The sequence below is a fragment of the Mytilus edulis genome, chromosome 1 (assembly GCF_963676685.1).
Source record: "Mytilus edulis chromosome 1, xbMytEdul2.2, whole genome shotgun sequence".
NCBI lineage: Eukaryota > Metazoa > Mollusca > Bivalvia > Mytilida > Mytilidae > Mytilus > Mytilus edulis.
The window spans coordinates 7,415,412-7,442,497 of NC_092344.1; the positions used below are offsets into that span (position 1 = coordinate 7,415,412).

Here is a 27,086-nt window from a genome sequence, read left to right on the forward strand (position 1 = left end):
ATGAGAATAAAAAAATGCCTATTAGCAAATTATATACTAAAGATGTATATTCACTTTTTATCGATCGGGTAAGTGTTTCTCCTATTTCACAACAAAGGTGGGAAGAAAGTTTTAATATAGAAATTAGTGACGAAAAGTGGAACAATATTTATTCACTAGCTTTTAAATGTACTATTGAAAGCAAACTACAAGCTTTTCAATATAAAGTGTTACACAGAATAGTCTCACATAATTATCTCTTGAAAAATATAAACTTGCTTTAACTAATGAGTGTGCCAGTTGTAAAGAAATAGAAACTATAGAGCATAAATTTTTTGAATGTATAGAAATAAAACGATTTTGGAGAGAATTTTCTAATTGGTGGCATTTAGTTTTTGGAGTAAAAATTTTTTTAAATAAAGACAGTGTCATTTTTGGTATATTGAATTCTGATAACTTAGTGTTAAACTATTGTATTTTACAGGCAAAATATTACATTCATTATGTAAAGTACACACAATTAGACAGATTGTTTATATCTGTGCAATCTTTTCTCAAATTTTTGAAAAGACGTCTGGAGATATTAGAATATTTATATCTTTCTAAAGACAAGCACGAGTCATTTGTCGACAGATGGGGGGAATTTATGGAAGTTATTAATTAAATTTTATTCTCGATATGATCATGTATATTTAATGTATTCCAAAGTATCTTTTACTTGTATCATATACCGATTATTCACATCATTTACTTGTATTTGTTTTTACTATGTCTTATTCGTAAAATATCAATAGTATGACTATGCCATATGTCAATCACTTATATATTGTAAAAATGTATGTATGTATGTATGCACTGTAGCTTGAACACCAAAAAGATCAATAAAAAATAAAAAAAAATTTATCAGAAAAAATACACTGGTTACATAGCAGTTTGACAAACACTAATTTTGATCATGAGAAGCTTAATATTCCCTTAATAACTCGACGTAATTAAAACGTTTAGCTGATTTTACAGAGTTATCTCCCTGTAGTGTTAGGTACCACCTTAAGATGAATAAAACATATTAAAACAACCATGAAAATTTCAATTGACCAGTATTTGCCAGTATTGACCACTTGAAGAGTATTGTCCGGGGCGGTAAATAACGGTAAATACCACTGGTAAATACCGGGGGTGGTAAATAACGCCCAACCTTGCTTGATATATAAGTTTTCCACACCAATAGAAAAAGAAATTTTCATTTATATTATTGAACATTAAACAGACATTAATCAATATATCAATCAATGTCAAAGGAAAATGTTCTTAAGATATTTAAGCATTTGTTTATGATTCAATGGTTTTTTGGAACCTATATACCATTTAGATCTGTAGATATTAAAACATTAACATAAATCTTAATTGTTACTCAATGTGTTGTTTGTTTTATTGAAAGCAATGTTTGCCTTAAGGGCATACGATACAGTTTTGATCCCGTATTTAGTTTGATGAAAATTTCCATATAGCCTATTTTTTGCCTGATCAAATCAAATATGAAATAAAAAATATACCTTCATGTGCTACTTTTTGAGTTATAATTTGTAATTTCTGTATTTTTTAATTATCATCTAAAAATGTATGCATTTTTTATTCAGAAATTACTCATAAATCAAATGATCATGAATTGAGAAAAAAACGTAATTTTTTGCTGTATATTTATCAACATCTTAAAAAGTTTTATAAAATTTGGTTCACATAGTCTCCCTGCAAAATGAAACAAAATGTCGTTTTATCCGTTTTAAAGTTGTACAGCTGACGAACGTGTTTAAATATTGACAGCTAATGACAGAAACATAGTTAATTATTTTATGAGTTAAAAAATGAATGTTTAGATGTATGTGTGTGTATGCTTGGAATATTAAATATTTTGTTTACCTACCATTAAGCCAGATTGGATTAACCGTTCCACAATGTTTATATCCAGGAGCAAAGTTTGGCATAATGTCTCCGTTGTCACTTATAATTCTATACCATTTCGTTTCTAAATCGTGATCACTAAGCACAGCGTCTTTGGAAAAATCCAGAATATAATCAGACGAGCGTTTGTTTGCACTCATAAGACTGACGTAGAAATTGCATTCACCTTAAATTAATATTATAATCAATTTACACTTTTACTGAATATATTTGATTCCTTAAATATTTTTTAAATGAAAATTACACATACAGATGTATCCACCCCAAAACCTACAACCTCACTCTTAATCATAACCCAAACATTACCATTATCCAAAGTGAAATCAAATCACTAAAATGAAAATGATTGCTAGTTTCTTTAGCTAATTAACGTCTATAATATTCGTTGTAATGTCTAGGCTTTTCTTTGATATTGTTTTTTTTATAGTAATTTGAAGCTATTAATATTCTCATCATTCAATTAACTGTACTTTGTAGGGAATGATTAACTAAAATACTACTACCTTCAGGTTTGAATATTTTAACCGCTATGACTGGATTATTTGCATACAAGAGAACATCATATGTTGAGTTTGATTTTTCAAATTTTCCCAAGCCTCTAAAAAAATCAGCGTAATAAATATGAGTACTACTGACATCAATTCCATATCCCGAGTCTAAGCTCATATCAGTATCCTGTACATTTGATCCATTAAGGGAAGATGATCGTATAGGTAGACGAGCGCTAGCAAAAGTGTAATAAATCCTGTCTTCTTCAAAATCTGAAATAAAAATACATTCTGTTTTATCAAACACATTTGCACTTTATTTGAGTTTACAAGAAGAAAGGAATGATATGATATATGTGCACACAACACATATTAATAAAAGTTTTGAAATGGATGAAATGTTTAATTCAAAAATTGTAAAATGGATTCATCAACCTCGTTATTAGACTGGCGTGACAATAGTTTTTACCATAGAAGTTTAAAAATATTGCTTTTAATGACTTTGTCCGGGTTTTGCCTTGATTTTTGTGGATTCTGATTTTATCTGGTCTTTGAATTTCAAACATTTTGGCCGCAATCATTCTTGACGAGTCAAGAAACGTTGAAATATTTAGAGCAATTAAACCAGAAGAACCTTAACTAAGATTAAAAAAGAGAAGTTTTAGCGCTTACATCTACATGAACATTTTATGGAACATATAGACATATTATATATGAAATATTGTATAATAAAGGCAACAGTAGTATACCGTTGTTCAAAAATCGTAAATCCATGGACAAAAAACAAAATCGGGGAAAACAAACCAAAACCGAGGGAAACGCATTAAATACAAGAGGAGAACAACGACACAACATTCAAATGCAACACATACAGCAACGGACCAAGCACAAGACAAAATCCGATGAGAATAACCAATATAACATCAAAACAAAATACATGAATTTGGGATAGAAAAGTACCGTGACACGTCTTATAGCAATACGAATTCACACTCAGAAATAGGAGAAAACAAACCGTTCCTCAACATATCATTTATTAAATTCTGAAAATACATAAATACTTATTTTTCCAATTATCTTAACGGATTGTATGTAAAAAGGATTTTTTTTTATTCAGCCATGCTGCATTTATGTGATCACTCTGACTTTTGATGATATTGTGCATAATTCTAAGTAGAATAGTTATCAAAGGTACCAGGATTATAATATAGTACGCCAGACCCGGTTTCGTCTACATAAGACTCATCAGTGACGCTCATATCAAAATATTTATAAAGCCAAAAAGGTACAAAGTTGAAGAGCATTGAGGATCCAAAATTCCAAAAAGTTGTGCCAAATACCTTTAAGGTAATCTATGCCTTGGATAAGAAAATCCTAAGTTTTTCAAATAAATCTAATTTTGTAATATAGAAAATTTATAAATATGACCACATTATTGATATTCATGTCTACACCGAAGTGTTGACTACTGGGCTGGTGATACACTCGGGGACGAAACGTCAACAGCAGTGACATCGATCCAGTGATGTAAATAGTTATCAATGGTACCAGGGTTATAATTTAGTACGCCAGAAGCGCGTTTCGTCTATATAAGACTCATCAGTGACGCTCATATCAAAAGATTTATAAAGCCAAAATGGTACAAAGTTAAAGAGTATTGAGGATCCAAAATTCCAAAAAGGTTGTGCCAAATACGGCTAAGGTAATCTATGCAGTGGTGTAAATAGTTATCAAAGGTACCAGGATAATAATTTAGTACGCCAGACGCGCGTTTCGTCTACATAAGAACTCATCAGTGACACTCATATCAAAATATTTATAAAGCCAAAAAGGTACTACAAATATAAAAAAGAAGATGTAGTATTATTGCCAATGAGACAACTATCCACAAAAGACCAAAATGACACAGACATTTACAACTATAGGTCACCGTAAGGCCTTCAACAATGAGAAAAACCCATACCGCATAGCCAGCTATAAAAGGTCCCGACAAAGTTGAAGAGCATTGAGGATCCAAAATTCCAAAAAGTTGTGCCAAATACGGCTAAGGTAATTTTTGCCTGGGATAAGAAAATCCTTAGTTTTTTGAAAAATTCAAATTTTGTAAAACAGTCAATTTTTAAATATGACCATTGATATTCATGTCTACACCGAAGTGTTGACTACGGGGCTGGTGATACCCTCGGGGACGAAACGTTCAACAGCAGTGGCATCGACCCAGTGGTGTAAATAGTTATCAAAGGTACCAGGATAATAATTTAGTACGATTATACTTTAGAAAACATACCATGAAACTAATAATGTGTTTGTATGACTTGCAGAATTTTAAGACACAATTTTAATCATCTACTGACAACTTTTGATATGTAATTTGCCCTTAAATTAAATAACGATTGATCGAATAATAAAGAGAACAGTAGTATACCGCTGTTCGAAATTCATAAATCGATTGAGAAAAAACAAATTCGGGTTACAAACTAAAACTGACGGAAACACATTGAACATAGGTGAAGAACTACGAAACAACAGAAACTCAACACTAAAATGTAACACACACAGAAACTTTTAAGGGAAATTTTCAGGACTTGGTACTGAACATTTTAAAAGAAAAAAAATGGTGTGTTGAACCTAGTCTTGTGGCTAGCCAAACCTCCCACAGTTACTTATTTTAGATATACACTTACATATAGTTGCATGTATCTGCGACAACCAAAATATATCTGTAGTAAATTATTGTTTATTTATTAAGGTAAAGGATCAAATAATTAATTCTTGGTTGATACTTCTGCTGGTGGCCTGTTAATACCCAAGGGTGACAACAACTCAGAGGCCAGTACTTCGGTACTGTCATGAAATTACGTCACAAAGATTAAGAAGTTATTTTAAGTTATGGAATATATCTCCCTTCTTTAAAACTTTGATTCCTTGTCCGGCTTCGACTATACTTTTGTTTATCTATTAGTTTAAAGCTTTTCATCCCTTACATATGTAACATCCTTTAAAAATCTTTCTTTCTAATTTAGCGAGGAAAACCATTTTAGCATGTTAAAATGTATAAGTACATAACTGTAATCTGTCAAGCGGTTGAAAGTCAACAGCAAAGGCAATTGATCAATTATTCTTTAATTGTATCAGAAATTTAAATGTTTCTTGCTTGTCCGTTATGAAAGTTGCCAGTTTCCTAGCTTTAAAAATACACGTCGCAGCCCCCTATTGCCTTTTATAATCACATTACTGCCTTTATATTCCTGTCTTATGAATTTGTGTTTTCTGATGCAAATGAAAACCTTTTAATGTAATTCTATCTATGCGAATAAAGTTTTTACATCCACAAATACTCACAATCTAGCAAAATACATACAATTGTTCCAATGTGTTGTTGTAATGTAATAGTTCGTTGCTATGTCATGTATGTATGTTGCATTTTGTACATAAGAAAATACCTGTATCAAGTCAAGAATATGACAGTTGTTATCCAACTGTTTGATGTGTTTGATTCATTTGATTGGGGACTTTTCTTTTTGAATTTTCCTCGGAATTCAGTGTTTTTGTGATTTTACGTATTACATAATAACTCTATCTTCTCAGTAGCAAGTACTGATACTAAAATGCAGATAGTGTTTCATTGAAGTTTGCTCTTGTAAGACGTTTGAATTCACTTTGAATTAAGGAATATTTCTACCGGATACAAAAGTTTGATTTATTGTCTTCATTTTGCTTCAGCTTAGGTCGGTTATGATTTCATCAGCTCTTAAAAATATTTTTATAATGTTTGGATGACTTATAATTCGACCTCGATCATTCCTTAATAAGACTGTTTACCGGATTTGAAATACCATTAACAACACGACGGGTGTCACATGTGGAGCAGGATTTGCCTACCCTTCGTGAGCACATGAGATCACCCCTAGTTTTTGATGGGGTTCGTGTTGATTAGTCTTTAGTTTTCTATGTAGTGTCTTCTGTACTATTATTGTCTGATTGTCTTTTTATTTTAAGCAATGGCGTTATGAATTTATTTCCAATCTATGAGTTTGACTATCCCTCTAGTATCTTTCTTTCCTCTTTTAAGGGATATTTATATTCGGAATGCGTAGCTGGTGCAGAAAAAAGGAATTGTTCATGTTGTTATTGCATAAATTGATGCTTTTCAAACAATATATTTGCAACACATAATGCATTAGGTAACATTTATAAATTTATATTTTATACAAAAAGTACAAGTTCACGTAATTTTACATTCAATGTTTACCTTAAGTTTATCGAGAGAGAAAAAAGAAATTTAGTGATCCTGTTCATTCGGAAAGGGATCAAGATTTTCTTGATTTGTTAAATAGAAGAAAAGTTGTGAATAATTTTTATAATAATTGTTTTATATGGTAATTATAAGTTTCATAACTAGTAAGAATGGGATATCGCTTGATATCATCTCGAGCTATTAAATTTAATATAATAATAAACGAGCATTCGGCGAGTTTTTATTAATATTAAAATAAAATAACGGGATTGGTATTAGCATAGAAATGTGCATCGTCTCAAAATCGTCATGACGTAACGAATAGCTTAGGGAAATGCCGTCATATCGTCTTTAAATGCTGTCTAAGCAAATCAAATTAACGCAGATTACCGTATTACTTTTTCGTATCACACTCCGTACAGTGTCAGAAAAGAAATATATATTCATTCAAGAAATAGATAACTTGCCAGAATGTTTGGTATCAATTTTACTTTTTCCACACCTATATTCATTTTTGTTGTTTTTCCTACTTTTTTTAATTATAAATAAATTTGGTGTATTTACTGTCTTCTGATTGGTTAAAATTATTAGTTTTATTTTCAATGTTGTCAATTTTGATGGCGACACGCCCACTCTGACGTTGCGTATTCATACGCCAACATGTGTGAACGTTGTTATTGTTAATATATATAATATAAAAAGTTCTTTGAGCCTTATTTTTGATAGAAATTTATTTATAATGAATGGCAATAATTCATTTTGATTTTATTGAACCATAAAACTAATTTTTGACTCTTCACATTTTACATAATCCGCTTCGCGGATTATTCAATGTGAAGAGTCAAAAATTAGTTTTATGGTTCAATAAATTCAAAATAAATAATAGCCATTCATTAAAAACATATTCAGTATACAAATATAACAATATCATAAAAAAAAATAATATAAATAAAAATGGAAACCGAGAATGTGTCAAAGAGTCAACAACTCGACCAAAGACCAGAAAACAACCCCAGATTAACAATCCCGTACCCGAAGGTATCTTCAGCTGACCCCTACGGTTTGAATAGGTCATAGAAGAAAATAATAATGATCATCATTAACTGAAAAGTACTGCTAGCAGTTATATGACATGTCGTCAGCTTTAGAACTCTATTAAACTGATCAAACAAATATATCTATGAAAATCCCCTACGTCAGATGGTATGAGTTTTGGTTCTCAATGCTCTTCAACTTCGTACTTTTTTTGGCCTTTTAAACTTTTTTGGATTCGAGCGTCACTGATGAATCTTTTGTAGACGAAACGCTCGTCTGGCGTATATACTAAATTTAGTCCTGGTATCTATGATGTGTTTATTAAGTATCAGGCCATAACAAATTAAACAAATGAAAAATAACCGATATCAAGCCAACAACTTGTTTTAGAATAAAAAATAAAAATCACAAAAATACTGAACTCAGAGGAAAATCAATTCGGAAAGTCCATAATCACATGGCAAAATCAAATGACAAAACGCATCAAAAACAAATAGACAAGAACTGTCATATTCCTGACTTGGTACAGGCAACTGCCTTTATTTCCGTACAAATACAATTATCTGCTTGTTAACTTAAATATTTTTACCTAGAGCTATATTTTCTACGTTTCTTGTTGCTAACGTTATCTCATGGATAACTCGACAATTACTTCCATCTAATCTGCACTGTAATATCTCTATGCGCCTACTAAGGATGTACAACAGCCTAAAAAACATTTACAAACTATTGGAATTTGTTACACTCTTACTCATTTGTACAACATTTTAATGTTCAATGAGAAAACACCATTACTTTGTGAAAAGATTTTTTTCAGTATTCATACAACACTTTACAAAAGAGATAACCAAGCAAGGGAGATAAACAATACGGTGAATGACGCGTTTCAATTATTTTACTTTAGTCAATTACATTTTTCAAATAAAAACTTTTTATTTAATAAAAAAATAAGATTTGTATCAAATTATTTCAAATATAAATAAATGTGTGTGCTAGACATCTGCTGTATACAGAAACACAATATCGAAGTTGACCTAACTTTCAATGCAATGCACTGTTGTCTATATGCGGACGGCGAATGCATTTTATAATTTTTTCCTAGAAAAATATGGTGTACATTGATGTTATACTATGGTTTTGTCACCTTCATCAATGTTGCAAAGTTCCTAAAACTTCGTGTTATGGTCTTATCAGTTTTAAATTGATTTGCCTTAATCATACACGGACCTGTACTTTAAACTTGTATACAAACAGAGAAATGAGTGCATCAGGAGATAGAACACAAACGAAACATTTAAACAGATTGATCACATGAATAAATATCATTTGTGTTCTAAAGGATGACTTAATGTTTAATGAAAAATCTATTTACATTTAAAAATGTGTGGGCAAGGGAAACCATATTAACTGTTTATATATAATTCATTGTGTTATCAAATTTACCAATTTAATTGCGTATTGTTATCTTATTACTTAAAAACATAATTCAATACATTGAAATGAAATTACCAAAATTCCCTTATATCTGTTTCGACTGTCTTAACTGTTCGTTAAAATTCCATACAACTTGTTTGCAGTTTAAAACTGTATCAATTGCATATATGCATAGTGACCTTTATTCTAAACGGCACTAACATTTATTTGAAATAACGTCAACTTTAATGATTCTAATCAATTATTTACCCATTTGACAAATCTAATTCTAAATCCAAGGGCAGAGTAAATGATGCGATTACATTTTTACTGGAACCATTGAGATGCGATCTAAGTATCTGATTGTTGAAAAAATCTGACCAATATAAATGGTCATTAATCGTATCAATTGCAACACCTGTAGGGTAATTTGTATTGATTATGACTTCTGGTGTAGTCCTAACTTCTCCTTGATATTGTAACCTATAAAAAAGTAGGTTAAACAGGATTATGTTTCATCACTTTAAAAATTAATAAAATTATTTATTTTTCATTTGATATTTATTTATTCTTTATTCTTGATTCTTTAATAATTGTACTGCTATTTGTCAATTGTCATTCATATCATTTGAAAAGAACAAACTGATAGTACTCTTTCCTAATGACTTCGTTTACCTTTACAACTTCGTTCGTTAAACACATTATTGATTCCTGGCTTATAATTTTTTACGCCATATGATATATTTGTTTATAAAAAACTCACCAGATAGTTATGTATGTCAGTGGTGTTACGTTTAGCTTTGCATAATTGGTAAATATGAAATCATGTCTGAGGCTCGTTCTCATTAACAATTATACTCAATATGTATTTATGTTTTCTTGTGACAATACTTAGCTATGATTGATCTGGTTAGGTTCGTGTTGCTTACTCTTAATTGGTTGATCCATACGATGTGTCTTTGTCCAAACTAACTAAGGACATTTTCACCACGTGTTAGATTGTGATTTGTCATTATGTCGTCTGATTTCTAAATTACTGAACGTGACTTATTCCCGATTATGACTTTTTGCTGAGTGTGAGTTCGCATTGCTATAAGACGTGTAAAGGTACTTTTCTATCCCAAATTTATGTATTTAGTTTTGATGTTATATTTGTTATCTACATCGGAATTTGTTTAATGTCTTAACGTTTGTAGTTTTAATCTTTATTTTTCTGTTGTATTCGTGTGTTATGGTAAAGATAATTAATCATCCAGTTCATTTATTAGATTTTAGTTTGGATCAACAAAATGTATACAATATATTTGGTTTACAGTTTGATTCAGAAAAAAACACCGCCATAGCTAGATAATATTATTTATTTTCTAATTACTACCACCGTTTGATATTAATTAGTTTTGTAATTGTCAATTATTTAAAATAATCCTAATTCTATCTTACTTTTGTGATAACCTATTCAAATATGACGTCACTAAAGAAACTCAAATGTGACGTCACTGAAGAAATTCAAATGTGACGTCACTAAAGAAATTCAAATGTGACGTCACTGCATTGATGTCTTTAGCTAACTCGGCTGTGTATTTTCATGTGCTAGTTTATCTTGTTTCATGTAATGTTTCCGTTTTTATTCTGTATTTAGTCACCAAATCGGGTTTATCATGTATATCTATTATATAGTCATTTTATAAAATTTTCTGTTTGCAAAAGTATGAATTAGTCTAAATGATAAGTATGTTTTAAACCCAAGCAGTAAACCCTAGCTTTGAACTTTTGGTCCTCTGTGCGCTTTGTACTTTTTCGGACTGTTTTCGTCTGAGAGTCACTGGTTAGTCTTGTGTGAACGAAAACGCACATTTTGCGTATTAGATTTTTAATTTGTTACCTTTTGTTAGCTCTTTTTCGTGTGTTTCTCTGCCTTATATGTTCTCCCATTTATTTGTAATGTAGTCCTGTCATGAAATGTTGTCATTTTAATGTTATATTTAACATTGCCATAAAAGAGGGAGGTTTATCATGCCACAAAACCAAGTTCATATTTTCTATTTACTTTAGTTATATGTATAAATCTGGGACATTGATTATTCTATATTTGTGTTTGTTAATGCTTTCATTATTTAATCTCTACTTTTTCCATCACCAGGCCATACAGTAGAATTATTTTATTTTGTTTATTTACTTATTTTTCTTGTTAATTTGTGTATTGCATATAAATTACAATAAATCAGACATTACTTGATACACCTTTTACTCCTTTTTAATTGTACAATTGTATATGCATATTTCGATTTGTATCATTTGTGTTGTTTTCGAATGTTATTATAGATTTGAGTTTTGTAGTCAATTTGATAATATATAAAATATACAAAACTATGATTCGATAATTTTTTCTGTGTAAACTCATTAAATTCCTCTCTCCTTCACACTAATTGTCGGACTCATTATTTAGATCTATTAAGACACAATTGGTCCGATTATGTTTTTTTTTAATCTTATTTCTGTTATTTCATTTTCACAAGTTGAAATATTTTTCACACGGGGATTGTAGAAATTTAAATTCGCATATTAATAAATTAATTCCGAAATAGAAGAGATCTCAAACTGGAGTATCAAATTCAGATACTGTGTCATGAATTCTGAATCTATATATATTTTTTTTTTATCAAAACAAAAGTGATCCTTCTGAAAATATGTACTTTACCGTGATATAGTTCCTCCATTAGAATCTGACCAGACGATGGACTCAAAATTGCAGTCAAGATACAGAATATATTTGTATCCATCAGCCAAAATACTTATGCTTCCAGTTTGTGTATCAAATAAATTAATTGATGTACCGTCTGAAAACAGCAGATGTGGATTAATTTCTGAAAAAGAGCATAGGGGTAATCGTTGATTATCAAGGAGTTATCAATTGAAGAACATTTGATAGCACTCACTGAAAAATAATTTTACATTTAAATTTCGTAGTGCCACTTGAAATGAAAGTAAAGGCAACATTAGTTTACCGGTGTTCAACGCTGATTTCAGCTGAATTTTAAATTTGGTTCATGAAAAAGAATTACCAAAACAGATAACATAATCTTATTTTAGACGCGGCAAATGTTTTTTTGTGAACAAATACTTTGATATCAATAGATGTATATATTGTTTTACCTATAATGTATGTGATACGTTTTATCATTTGGCAATCGGTATTCTGATAAATAAAATATGTGTCCCTTTCCTTGCCGATTTGTTCCTTAATTATTACGAGGCGGACATACATTGTAAGCTTTTTAAGATACGTTTTTAATAAGCTGGCATTTAAATCCAACTGCTAGCTTTTCAACTTTACGTCAAAAAAGATCATTTCAAATAACCTTTTTTTTAACTGTAAACTATCTATTTCTATGCAAATAGCGCCTGGTTATTGAGTATTACCTTGTTTACACTGTGTAAATTGGTTTGTATTTTCTATTCGGAATTTGTTGATGAATCGGTTCTTCTTACTAGGAAACTACATATATATAAAAGTGATAACTTTGAACGTGTTACGAACAACATCATTATTGTGTCGACTGTTTAGGATAAAATATTTCCATGGTGATCAATAAACAATAGGATAACAAAATTTCGAACTTCAAAGAAAATTCAAAACGGAAAGTCCTTTATCAATGAGAAAATCAAAAGGTCAAATACATCTAATGAATTAGAATAATAGTCATATTTCCAACTTGGTACAAATATATTCTTATGTAGAAAATGATGGATTTAACCTGGTTTAAAGCTTAACACTAATGTGACAGTCCTATAAGATTATATTATATTGACAACGATGTGTGAACAAAACAAACAGATATAATAAGTAAAAATGTCAAAACAGCATTGTGTTATAATCTTAACAAAAAAAAACTAAAACAATGTCACCACAGTAAACAAACTGATAAATAAACAAAGCACATAGGCAAAAATGAAAAACAAGAATACAAATAACATAGCACAATAACACAAAGCAGGATGTACTACTACCAAGTCACAACAAAAGGACGAAATGAACAATGGACAGTACAAACTAAAATTTACAAAGACAAACAAAAAAACACACTATAACATGTACATGTAATTAAGATTATAAACAACCCGTGTGTCTTGTGACGTTTTGGATTTCATGTTGACCATGATCTAGGTATCACGGGTCATTAAAAAGTCAAGGATTTTGTTTTCATAAATTACTCAAACCTTAACTAAATTTATTCATAGATGATAGGATTTGGTTTGAAGTTTGGTTGTTTCTCGATTTTTGTTAAGTTTCAAACGGAAAAGAACATTCTCATTTTTACGAAGATGTTGTTTTACGAGCTCGGAAATTTAAACAGGAAACCCGACAGTCTTATCTATATGAAAAAACGTAAAACGAGAATAAATGGCTCTACAATCTGTCGACACCTGTATCTTAACATTGTACAGAGTCTGTTTTTCTCTGTCTTGCTTATGACGTCTTTACTCAAAATACATTGGATTTTGGATGTGTACTAATTTATGTTTTATTCTTAGATGCATGTTTTTTTTTATATTATTATTTGGTATTGCCATTGGACTAGCTGTCAGTAACTGCAAGTATTTTCAGGTCTTTACTTACTTTTTGTTTTTTGTTGTTGTGGACAGTAGCCGTTTATGTCTACTCTATGATCTTATGTTGTATTGTTCAACCAGTGTCCAAGGTTAGGAAAGGGGTTCTGCCTTAAAACGAGTTCAACACAACCAAATAATGTATGTGACAGGCCCAAATCAGGAGCCTGTATTTCCGGGGTTGTCGTTTTGGGATTTTCAAATAGTTTTGTGTGGAGCATCCCTGAGGACACATTGATTGTCGAAATGCGCATCTGGTGCCAAAAAAATAGTTTATGTTTTTACTGATAAATGCGAGACCATTCTGCTGTTTACAGATATAACGAAAAGAACGCATTAAAAATTAACGTTGTTCGATAATCACACGGCTTTATAAGCAATTCACGACACTCAAGTTTGAGGCTGCTTTATTATATTTTCTGGACAAACATGTTGTTATCCCATTAAACAAAGAACCGAAAAATTAAATTTCATGTGATAAAATCACTTTGAATTGGCTAAACATAAATAACTTGGATTCTGAAATCCAACGAGAGCTTATTGTTATGTACCGATTTATTTGCGTGCAGAAATCATACAAAGTATTCGCAAAGACAAAAACAAATGTTGAAAAAATCTGTGATCTCACTTTGAGATAATTTGATTGATGTCCTGTGACCAGCTCAGCAATATTTAAGTGAGGACTTTTGTATTCCATATATCCAAATAACCATGAACCGTCAATCAAACTTCATATTTTATGTTTTTGTCTTAATATTGACACCGATAAACTAAATCAAATTAGGATGTATGACTAACTTGACTATACCAGTTTTCCAACTGTCACACTTCAATTTCTCAGCATTAACAATATAAAAAAGAAGATATGGTATGATTGCCAATGAGACAACTATCCACAAAAGACCAAAATGACACAGACATTAACAACTATAGGTCACCGTACGGCCTTCAACAATGAGCAAAGCCCATACCGCATAGTCAGCTATAATAGACCCCGATAAGACAATGCAAAACAATTCAAACGAGAAAACTAACGGCCTTATTCATGTAAAAAAATGAACGAAAAACAAATATGTAACACATAAACAAACGACAACCACTGAATTACAGGCTCCTGACTTGGGACAGGCACATACATAATTAATGTGGCGGGGTTAAACATGTTAGCGGGATCCCAACTCTCCCCCTAAACTGGGACAGTGGTATAACAGTACAACATAAGAACGAACTATAAAAATCAGTTGAAAAAGTCTTAACTCATCAGATGGACAAAAATACAAGTACACGTGGGTGGGTACCTATACATCCCGACAACCCATTAATCATTATTGATATATCACTCGAGAACATATTCACAGACTTTAAGTAATGGATGTGCACAAAAAAATCTGAACCAACAGGTAAATGTGAATACCGACTGAAATCGATCGTACATAGAGTTTACGCCACGGTCTTTTACTGATTGGCCTGTACGATGTGTCTTGTCTTATCGTTCATTTTCAAGGTCTTAGATAATAATAAATACAAATGACGTGTTTTTTAATGCCTATTGCTATATTTTGACTAAACGTGGACTCGCATGACGATTGATACAGTACTACTTGAACTGTCGATGTGCAAGATCTAGTTCCATCTTGGTTAAATGTTATCCATTTGGATATCACCCTTATTTGACAAAGCGGTGTTTATTATGATTTAGCATAGATAACTGATGATCGATCCATATACAGAGCAGTACAAGTGATCTTGATGTACAGTTCTAAAGATGCATATCAAATGTACACCTGTAAAGCTGAATATACATTGTACAGCTGTAAAGCTGTCTATAAACAGTGAATATATGCATGGTATCATACAAGATACAGTGGTAGGGTCTTTATGTTTAGCTAATAAACATTTAAAAATGTGCAGTTTATATTCAGTTCTACAGATGTACAGTTTGTATACAGCTTAATAGATGTACAGTTTATATACAGCTTTACAGATGTACAGTTTATATACAGCTTTTCATATGTACAGTTGCTATACAGCTTTAGAACTGTAGATGAAGATTACTTGTACTAATGTATATGCATATTATAATGAGTTGTAGAATGATCCGGAATGTTATGTGCTCTCCAGCTTCGGGTTCGACTCTTCAACTTATGTTTGATTTTTAAAGTGTCATGTGTAGTCTGGCGTACAAAATCCTTGGGCTGATTTTTTTTTTAATAAAATTAAGAATATGAAAGCTATTGTTATAAACAGTATGCTCATTTAAAAAGGTTAAATATTTAGAAACAATGTTCGGAAGATCCAAGAAGATAAGCAAACTCACAATTTGAAGACAAACTGACATCGCTTTGGCCAAAAAAGGAAGAAAAATGAAAAAAAAAATACAACAGTCTACGAAACAAAACATAGAAAACTGAACACTGAGCAAAAAAACTGCATCAACAATCGCGGTTTATCTCAGATGATCCAAAAAGATAATCAGATATCCTACTGAATATATGGCACCCGTCGTGTTAAGGAAAATTTACAATTTCGGTAACAAATCCCATGATACTGTTATATTTGGTTAAGAATTTCAATTTTGTTTATTGAAAAACACGTCATTCAAACGTAACAAATATTTCGTATACAAAATATTGGATTCTGTTGAAATCAGAGTGGCCTTTTATAGAAAATATGTTTTATGTATGGAGATCTGTAACGTAGTATTTTAGATAGTTTGAATTAAGAATGATATAGTGTGTATATGGTATTCTGATAAGAGTGGCAATAAGGATGCATCAGTTATTTGTGATGTCGGAAACACGATCATGTGACAAGTATGTTCGTAACAACCTTTTACTTTATTTATAGATTTAAAATATCGGACGTTAAGTTTACAGTAAGACATTATGGTCTTATTAGCTCACTGAACTTTCAAAAACTATAAAATCAAAATTATTTTGACTATAATCTTTATGTTAAACACATTGATTTCTGAAGTAAATATGCCCCAAATGATACTAGAAAAATAGTTTGCTCTATTTACCAGAAACATTTGATTATTCATATTTCGACTCGTTAAAACCTAGTACTGCTCAACATTTCTTGCAATTCAAAATTTAAAACAAGTGAAAACTTTTCAGTTAAGAGCGTTCATACATCAACTTTTGGACAAATAAAAAAAAAATTAATGAAATGAATTGAAATAAAAGAACAAATAATGATTATTTTGATAAAATTTTATTTAAAGATATCAATAGATATATATAAAACGAACAATATGTTAGATATTTCGGATAACAGATATCCTTCCTCGGTAATTGCACGATGACAAATGAATCATGTCAATTCAAATTAAGACTCTATCAAAATCTTGAAATTTATACAATTTAAGCGAACGCTGGAACAATTCTAAAAGGAGAAGGTCCAGTAAGACACCTTTTTGGCCCCAAAATATAGCAGTTTTACAAAATTGTTAAAATGTAAACTTTTAGTTATTTATTTTACAGTAGAATGATTCTGCTACATAAATATGGGCTGTTTTTGACAATACAATGCACATATTACATATATAAAGATTGAGAATGAACACGGATGCGGCCACTTTCATTTTTGACAAAAACCATCTGAAAAGTGACATTTTTCGTCATATTTGGTAGATTTTTCATATTTCAGCTTGAATCTGGTCGTTTTTAATGACTAAATCAGTTAAAATCTTTCACATAAACTAATAAATTCAAATGAAATAGACACTTATGTGTTTAAAAAGTGGTCAAAATCTTTCGTCAGATGAACCTGAAATTTGAGGCCAAATTCGGTCCTTACCGGACCTACTCCTTTCCAAACACGGCGCAAAGACTACAAAGATACGCCAAAATAAAAATAGTTATTACGTTGTGAACTGGCACAACTCTAAATTCTCAAAGTTGGTGATAGTTGAGATGTTAAACAACTGCGTGGAAAAACAGTCCCAATAAACAGTCCTGACCGATCTAAGCTGGTATAATATTTAAAATATGACAACGGTAGAAAAATAGCAACAGAGACTGCGTATTTAAACATCCCAAATATATAGTAATTTAATGATAAGAAAAATGAGTAATAAATTTTTGCTAAGGTTAAGTAATAGAACGTGGCTGTGTATTTACACATTCCTGCCAACTGTAATTAAAACAATAAATTAAAAAATTCCTGAAAAGTGTAAGAGTCCAGTACGGAAGCCGGAGTTACTGGACACAAGTGATGGCAGGAAATTATTGATGGTAGGGAAAATGAGTGACTCTTATATGTTTTTTCATTAATGCCCTCTGGGGAAACTGTCCTCAGCTTTCTTATCCAAAAACTTTCCCGAGCAAGTCTGTCGGCCTTTGACCAATCCTCGTTGTGCAAGTTAAAGTTTTTGGTAGTTTTTGATGAAGTTGAAGTCCAATCAACTTGAAACTAAGTACACGTGTTCCCCATGACATGATTTGTTAAATTTTAATGCCAAATTAAAGTTTTGACCCCAATTTCCCGGTCCACTGAACAAAGAAAAAGATAGTGCGAGTGGGGTATCCGTGTACTATGGGCACATCTTGTTTACAAAACTTTGGCTTTTTCTTCAAAAATTTACCATATTTACATTAATTATTACTCATCTAGTATATATAGATGCAACAAATACTGATTTGGCAGGAGATGTACACAAAATAGGGTGTTGTAAATATTTTAGCATATGCTGAATTATCCGTTGTATCTATATCACAGAATGTCCTATTAAAACCTTTTTGTATACATGTAGATGTATCTTCTTATTTTTATTTCATTTTCATTTTTATATTTTATACATAAAACAATAAAACAAGATTTGACCTATTACAAGAAAATAATACAAAATGTTAGGATATGACAATGTTCTATTTAATTAATATTTTGTGTCCTACTATAAAGAGGTTGAAAATTTGCAAGAAGAAAAAAACACAACAATGTTAGCATACGCAAATCTTCTATTTAATCATTTGCGGAACAGGTTGAACAGGCGAACCCTAAGATAAAATATGAATGTGATTTATAGCTAGTTCCTTTTTGTCTTTGCAATTTCAAGGGAAATGAATCTTAATCATAAACCGTCCGTGCAACAGTTACTTGCAACGGTTGGATGAACGCATTTTCTGAATAGGGTTAATATCCACGTGAGATGTATAACAAATGTTGGCTAATGATACAAAAATCCTCCAAATACTTTTGGTAATGATTCATAAAGTATACATCGAAATTAAGAACATATATGAACCATTTTCATAAGTTTAATGACGTCCCCTAGTTCGTACCACGGTTGATTCAGTAGCAAATCGGGAAACCTCTAATATGGGTTAGCTGTAAGACATTCTTTACATTATTGTAAAAGGAGTAGGTCCAGTAAGACCGCTTTTTGGCCCCAAACTATAGTAGTTTTACAAAGTTGTTAAAAGATAAACTTTAAGTAATTTATTGGACAAACGAATGCTTCTGCTACATAAATATGGGCTGTTTTTGACAATACAATGTACATATATCGGGTACTAGCACCATTAAGTCATGCTAAATTACTAAAATCTTCAAAATTCTTGCATTATCGTTAAATTTTAGTCGGTTTTCGTGTAAAACGAAAGTGGCCGCATTCGTGTTCATCCTTAATATTGAAAGGTAAGTTGTATTCGATGATAATACATAACATATATAAAGGTTGAGGATGAAAACGGATGCAGTCACTTTCATTTTTGACAAAAAAACATCTGAAAAGTGACATTTTTCGGCATATTTGGTAGATTTTTCATTTTGAGCTGAAATCGGATCGTTTTTAATGACTAAATGAGTTAAAATCTTTCACATAAACTAATTGAATCAAATGAAATAGACACTTAAGTGTTTAAAAAGTGGTCAAAAACTTTCGTCAGATGAACCTGAAATTTGAGGCCAAAAAGGACCTACTCCTTTCGTTTAGGTATACTGTAGTATAAACAATGTCGAGTTTACTTTTTTGCAACGTCGAAATAGTATGAAAGTAACAAAATAACGAATTTCAATGCATATTAAAAATATGGCATTTAATAAAAACAGATATAATAGGTTTTATATATAACTGTAATTAACTGTAATCGACCTTGGTATCGATTTTACTAGATAAGTCTGATTGAGTACTGGATAATTTTGGAATAGTCTGAATATATGAATATATAAGCTTTACTTGACAAAGACTTGTAATTCTTTTGTTAATTCCAACTAGACTTCAAAATCGAATGTAAGACCTTACCCGCTCGTTAGACAAACGCCAACTAATGTACTTACGGATATCCTCTTCAATAATTTGGATTTAACATTTTAAAAAGAAGACGGTAACAGTTTCTAAATAAGTAATACGACACGAATGTCAATGACGATCTTCAGATTATTGATGTCTGATTAAAGATTTTGACAACCCCAAGGCAAAGTTAACCTTAGATGGATTTGGCTATTATTTGAGGTTCCCTTTTTGCTACAGCTATTTCATTGGAGATCCCTGTATATTAGTACCTTAAGACCCGGGTATCCCCAGATATATAATTATAATTTTGTAAGTATACATTATTTATTATTAATACAGATTTTCTCTATTATTCTACAATTCTAACTTTGAATATGAAGATTATATATATAAAAAAAAACAATACTTGTGTTACATCATCAATTGTTACTATCTGATGGATGTCGAGAATAAAACTGAATAACGGATTATAGAGTTTGGTTTGAGGTTTATTATATTTCTATGTTGTCCGGTATAACGGTTTTTGCAGGTTTTTTTCGTGGATTATTAACTTTCACCACGTGTTTGCCAAATATAAATGTATAAGCTACGGAAGCTACATCAAATGTTTGACTCATATAGTAAGCTTCCGTAAAATCACAAATTACAGTATATAAATATGTGGAATAAATAAACGGTACTTTCACTCTCAAAACTCATTGAAATCGAAAATTAAATAACATCTATCAAACAATTAAAGAAAAATAGAGGTCTGTAAATTACATATGTCTAACAATATTGACAATAATATAGTGTTGTCAAATATAGGAATATATCTTTTCTAGTTTTCCTTTTCCATCAATGTTAATATATATTTTTTGTAATAATAATCCTTCTTTAAATTCTGACCTAAAAACATTATATAGATCGATATTATTTGTCCTATATTCTGACAAATAGTGTATTTTGTGTTAAGTAAACACAATAACTGTTAGTAAAAAGTTTATTTCATAATAATTTTTATCATCAATTTTATATCCCCAGATTAATTTTTTTATAGTGAAAATATGTCTACCAATCTTAGCTATTTCAAATATCTTATATATCTCTGCCCAAGACTTGTCTAAAAAGTGGCAAGTTAAAGAAAATATATATGTATAGTACACAATCAGTTGGATCAGATAAACATATAATAATTAGCCAAAAAGAAAAGAAAAGTTTAGCATGTCTATGATTCATCCTGTGTCGGCAGGATAAAGGAAAGTATTATGGTTTTCTAAAGGCCGCTGACACCAACAAGGTAGCATCATAGGTAACTTGAATGCAGTTCATACCAGGGGACGATTCCTTTAGGATATAAGAGAACATTTGAACAATTATGCATCTCAACAAATTAATACATGTATTTTTTATATCTGAATATTACTCAATGATTAAAAAAAAAAGACAGTAAAATCATGTTCTCAAATAAAGGCGAAAATACGTCATGATTTCGCCTTTGTGAAACATGTATATGATTTTCCGCCGTCCTTTTTTTATAGATTCATTTCAGCATATAATGACTATAATAATTAATGATAATGAACTATTAACATTTATCAGAACTTACCTTTGCTATATGTAAATGATATAAAGAGCACAGTAAAAACTAGCAACTGTAATAGTATCAAATCCATTATTGCTTTTGGAATTCTTTTTGCTAAAACTTGAAGAATAGGGAGTTGACTGCATATTTAATATATAACTTGGCGTTATTTTGAATTTTGAATTTGAACATTTGTAATCGTTCAAATGCGTGATACAAGTGATAGAAATCAATGAAGACATTTAAATCCAATGTGTCGAATACAATACAAATATATGTTTATGTAACATTTGCTACTTGTCTAATTGTTATACCATAATCAGACTGACCGTTAATTGTTTGAAATTCCCCTTACATTTTGTTATATCATTGCCTTTTATAACTGACTATATGGTATATATACTTCTGATTGTTATAGGCCTTACGGTGACATATATAGTTGTTTACACCATCGACCTGTATTCTTTGGACGATAGTGGTATCTTTGGCAATCGTACAACTTCCTCTTAATTTTGCATCATTACAGATCTATGCATATAACAGATAACAGGGAAAACCCCTAAATGGCCATTGTGAATCAAATAATTTTGATACTGTTTTTTATTTACTTTTTATTAAACTACATCAGCTTTTGTGTGAACATTTTTGTTAACGTTTGAATTCTAGAGAAAGGTTTTTAAGTAATAAATATCTAGAAATAGACAACTAGTAAAAAACAACTATTACAGTGAGTTGACTGTTAGTGTTGCTCTCCACCAATTGCAACTCATTCAAAATTTTGACCAAATTGCAATTTGTTTTATTAAACCAAATTGTTCAACTGGTCAGAATATTGAACAAATTGTTCAGTCAAAATGTGAAAGTGCAAGGTGATAAAATAAAATAGACTTACAATCCTATAAGACTCTAACTCCACTTTAATGATGTTGTGACAAAATTAGATTATCAGTTTGTATAGTTATATTATAGTCATTTCCATGCTGAAGAGGAACTGTTTATTTTGAATTGCTATAAAATTGTCCAAACTAAGCTTTAATATAGTTTTTCTTTCTAAAAGTATTCTATATTTATAAGAATCAGATATCATTTTAAATAAAACATCATATATTCAGTAAAATATGTGTGAAATAACAATATGCTATTGATAAGTTTTCAGGGGAGATAACCTAAAATATTATTCTTTTGAATAAAGACTTTTTGAAAGAAAAGTTATTATCTCCCCCATGGAAACTTCCTACAAACATATATTGCAATTTTACACATAATTTTTTTTTTTTTTTTAACACTTGAATATAAATTTATTGCACTCAGGAACATATATATTAACGTTAGATATACTGTTCCCAGTTGCACTAAAGCTGTTAACAATAACCTTACCGCTACAGCTTTAACTGTAAGGTACCCTGAAATGGTTAGTATCTATAAGAATAGGGTTTCATATAGATAAGTATTATTTTCTTAAATTTTATATTAGAATATTACAACTAAATACAATGTTCAATAATAATATAATACAATTCAATACTCTGATCTGAAATTAATGATATACTTTTCTTCAATACATAATTAAATAACGCCCATATAATACACTTGTCCGAAATTGATTGTCTGGTGTCAATTATCTCGTTTAAAAATTACATGATTTAAGAGTGTGTGATATCGATTTTCTTGATCGGATGGTTTACCTTGTTTAAAGGTGAGAGAGAGCATGCTTTTTAAAGGATGTGTGTTGAATTTGGCGACTTTATTTCTTTTTATTTGGATTTAAAACATATTAGATAAGTCATTTCTTTATTTATATTAGTTAAGGTGTTCTAGAAATATCTTCTTTAAGAGTGTTTTATTTTTGGAGAAATTAAAGTTTGAAGCACTTGGACTGTAGTATATTCTTGTAGATTGTAGGATCTTACGTATTCTTCAAATTCAGATTTAAAGAGATTGAATACATTAGTAGATTTATTTCTTTGATTGGATACATAGTATGATTTGTAGATAGCAAATCCTATCAGTGTCAGAATTATATTGAATCCGATATACTCATTATCTGTTATTTTGTAGCCTATTACAATATCTTTTAAGTTAATGTTTTTATTAAAATTCATTTGAGATAAGATTTTATTAATGATTTCCCAAAATTCTTTTAGAAATTTACATTCGATAAAAAAAATGTTGATACGTGTCTTTAAGTTGACAAAGTTGACAAAATGGACTAGTGTCGATTTTCCATTTGTAGAGATTTTCTCTATTTGGTAAAATGCAACTTATTAATTTCCATCTAAACATTTTAAGTTTATTCAGTTTTAAATGTTGGTGTATAAACTTAAACATATATTTGGTAAAATTATAATTTATTTCTAATTCATTTTTCCATTTATTTATGCCTATGTTTGGAGAGATTTTTTTTTGAACCAGCAATTGATACACGTTTTTGTTGCTTAAATTTTCAATTTCAATGTTTTCTTTGTTTATATTGATAGATAATCTGTTAACATTTACTTTTGATTTGATGGATTCTTCCGTAGTTAAAGCTTTTAGCCATGAAGTTGGAATTGAGTTTTTGACTTTTGAAATTTCTGCTATCCAATTTTTAGTGTTTCGCAGTTTTTTAAATATTTTATCTTGGGCAATTTTTCCATTATTGTCAATAATATCGTTAATATAAATAAAATCACTGTGTATCCAGTTAAGCATAATAAGCGGCTTATTTTGAAATTTTATAAATTTATTACCCCATATAACTTGCTTTCTTATTTCGACAAAGTTTTTCAATTCTGTGTTGTTCGTTTCATGAAATAGAATCCAACTTTTTATTATTTCTAAGTAAAATTCTGGAATGTCCTTAGTTATGTAATCTAGTTTTTAAAAGTTTGGTTGTTTAAATTCATTCTAAAAATGAGGAAATTTTCTCCTAATTTATTTTAAAATAGCTTTGGTATCAATGTCCAATTTTCTTGTTTTGCCTGTAGCAATCTAGAGACCCATCTTATTTTAAGAGAGGAGAAGTAGCTTTTTATGTCGGTCATTTTAAGCCCTCCCTGGTTGTAATCTGCTACCAAAGTATGTCTTTTAACTTTGTCTTTCTTACTATTCCATATGAAACTAAAGATTTCTCTTTCTATATCAACTATTTTTGAGTTACTTAAAACTGTAACATTTGCTAAAAAAGTAAATTGTGGTATAATGAGAGTTTTAACTATAAGAATTTTACCTAAAATGGTTAAGTTTCTTTTTTTCCACGATGTAATCAGATTTCGACTCTTTTCAAATCTAGTATCCCAATTTAATTTTTCGCAATCTTTTTTTTATTAATGCCGAAATATATACCTAGCACTTTAACAGGTTTGTCCGTGAAATTAATTTCATCTACTTTATCTCTACAATGCTTTAGTTTACCAATCCAAATTCCTTCCGTTTTATTTTTGTTAAGTTGTAATCCAGAAAAAGTTCCAAAAATTTCGATTATATTTAATGCTGTTCGGATTTCTTCTTTGGATTTTAGGAATAGAGTTGTATCATCAGCCACTTGCGTGATTTTTAAGCAATGTGTTTTACTATTAATTTTTAATTCTATGCCTCTTATATTGTTATTTTGCCTTAGTTGGTTAGCCATTATTTCTACTGACATTACGAAAAGAGCACGGGCACCCCTGCCGGATACCTCTTAGGGGTCTAAAGGGGGCAGATATCCAACCGTTATTAAATATAGAACTATTTATATTTGTATACAAGGTTGTTATCCAATTATTGAAGGGTTTATTAAAACCAAAATATTCTAAAGTATGATACATAAAATTTCATTCTAATGTGTCGAAAGCTTTCGAAAAATCTATGAATAAAATTGCTCCTTCTATATTAAACTTATCTGCGTAATCTATTACATCTTGTATTTGGCGTAAGTTAAAACCTATAAATCTGTTCTTTATGTATCCTGTTTGATCAGCATTAATGATTAAATTTAAGATTTTTTTTATTCTTAAAGCTAGAGTGTATGAGAGTATTTTGTAATCACTATTCAATAATGATATTGGTCTATAATTTGCCAGTTCTAAAGGATCATTTTTTTTATAAATTAGATTCAGTAAACTTTGTCTTTGCGTAAATGGAAGATGTTTATTTTCAAAGCTAAAATTAAAAATTTCTACAAGCAGCGGTCCAAGAAGTTCCCAAAACTTTTTATAAAAGTTTATGCTTATTCCGTCCATTCCCGGACTTTTGTTTATCTTTAGATTATTGACTGCAATGGTTAATTCTTCTAACGTTACGTTTCCGTCACAAGACTTACTTTCTTCTTTTGACAGTTTATAATTATGTTTTGTTTTAGAAATGTATTTTTTAACATCTATATCCGGTTTTTGTTTAGTGTCGTATAGATTAGCATAAAAATTTCTTTCAAGATTTAATATTTCATCTTGATCTGTTACTATTACTCCCTTATTGTTTCTCAGTTTCAGTATTGTCTTTTTCGTTTGTTTAGATTTTTCAAGACCTAGAAAATATGCATTATTTTTTTCTCCTTTTTCTACCCACTCTTGTTTTGATATTATTTGAGCTCCTTTTGCTTTGTATTCATATTGATTTTCTAGCTCTTTCTCTAAAGTGGATATTTTTTCTTTTATAAAATTATTATCTTCATTATTAGATTTTTCATATAATATTTTTAATTGTAGTTCTAAATTACGCGTTACATTTTTTCTCAGTTTAGCTTTACTTTTACTGTACTGAATACTGTATTCCTTTATTTCTAATTTGAGGGAGTCCCACACAAGTCTAGGATCTATTTCATTTTTTCCTATCTCATTACTATGTTTTTGTATAATTTTATTTATTTTGTCTTCGTATTCTTGTTCGTTGAGAATACCGTTGTTAATTTTCCAATACCCCGGGCCTCTTGTTTCAGATGATACAGATTGTAATTGTATTGATACTGCTTGGTGGTCAGTACTTTTAATAAGAATAGGCCTAATATCACATGACTTTACGTTTAGTACGAAATCTTTTTTAACTAGGAACATGTCAATTCTACTAGACTGAACTGGATTTTTACGTCTCCATGTATATTGGATCTTTTGAGGGTTAACGTGTCTCCATATATCTATAAGATCATTTGATTTTATTAGATTTTTTAGGCTGTTGACTGGTTTACTTGCTTTTTTACGAATATTTGAACTTTTCCTATCTACATTTTTAAGGGCGTCGTTCATATCTCCTCCTAAAATTATTGTACCTATTGCGTTTTTGTTTAAAAAGTCATTTAATTTTTTGTAGAAGCTATTTCTTTCAGATTCTATATTTGGGGCATATATGTTTATAAGAGAATATATTATATTTTCAAATTCAATATTTATCATAATTATTCGACCTTCTAAATCTTTATGCTCGTCTATTAATTTATAGTCTAGTTTGTTATTAATTAATATTGCTACTCCTCTGCTGGAAGTCGTTCCGTGACTATAATAACAAGAATGATCTGATTCTATTGTTAGAGCGTTTTCTAGGGATGTATTGAAATGAGTTTCTTGAATAAAAGATATTTTACATTTCTGATTTTTTATCCATTGATAAAGT

At 30.1% G+C, this 27,086-nt stretch overlaps 1 protein-coding gene across 1 annotated transcript in view; it reads right to left on the reverse strand.

Annotated features, from left to right (window-relative positions):
* Nucleotides 1-21,681, reverse strand: part of LOC139522914 (von Willebrand factor D and EGF domain-containing protein-like) — a 102,680-nt gene extending 80,999 nt beyond the window's left edge. The window contains exons 1-6 of the mRNA XM_071316549.1: nucleotides 21,546-21,681; nucleotides 11,810-11,975; nucleotides 9,382-9,594; nucleotides 8,288-8,406; nucleotides 2,442-2,699; nucleotides 1,901-2,104 (exon numbers count right to left, since the gene is read on the reverse strand). Of these exons, the coding sequence (XP_071172650.1) occupies nucleotides 1,901-2,104; nucleotides 2,442-2,699; nucleotides 8,288-8,406; nucleotides 9,382-9,594; nucleotides 11,810-11,975; nucleotides 21,546-21,612 (1,027 nt within the window). The 5' untranslated portion in view covers nucleotides 21,613-21,681. The remainder of the gene's footprint in view (nucleotides 1-1,900; nucleotides 2,105-2,441; nucleotides 2,700-8,287; nucleotides 8,407-9,381; nucleotides 9,595-11,809; nucleotides 11,976-21,545) is intronic.
* Between the last annotated feature and the right edge of the window lie 5,405 nt (nucleotides 21,682-27,086).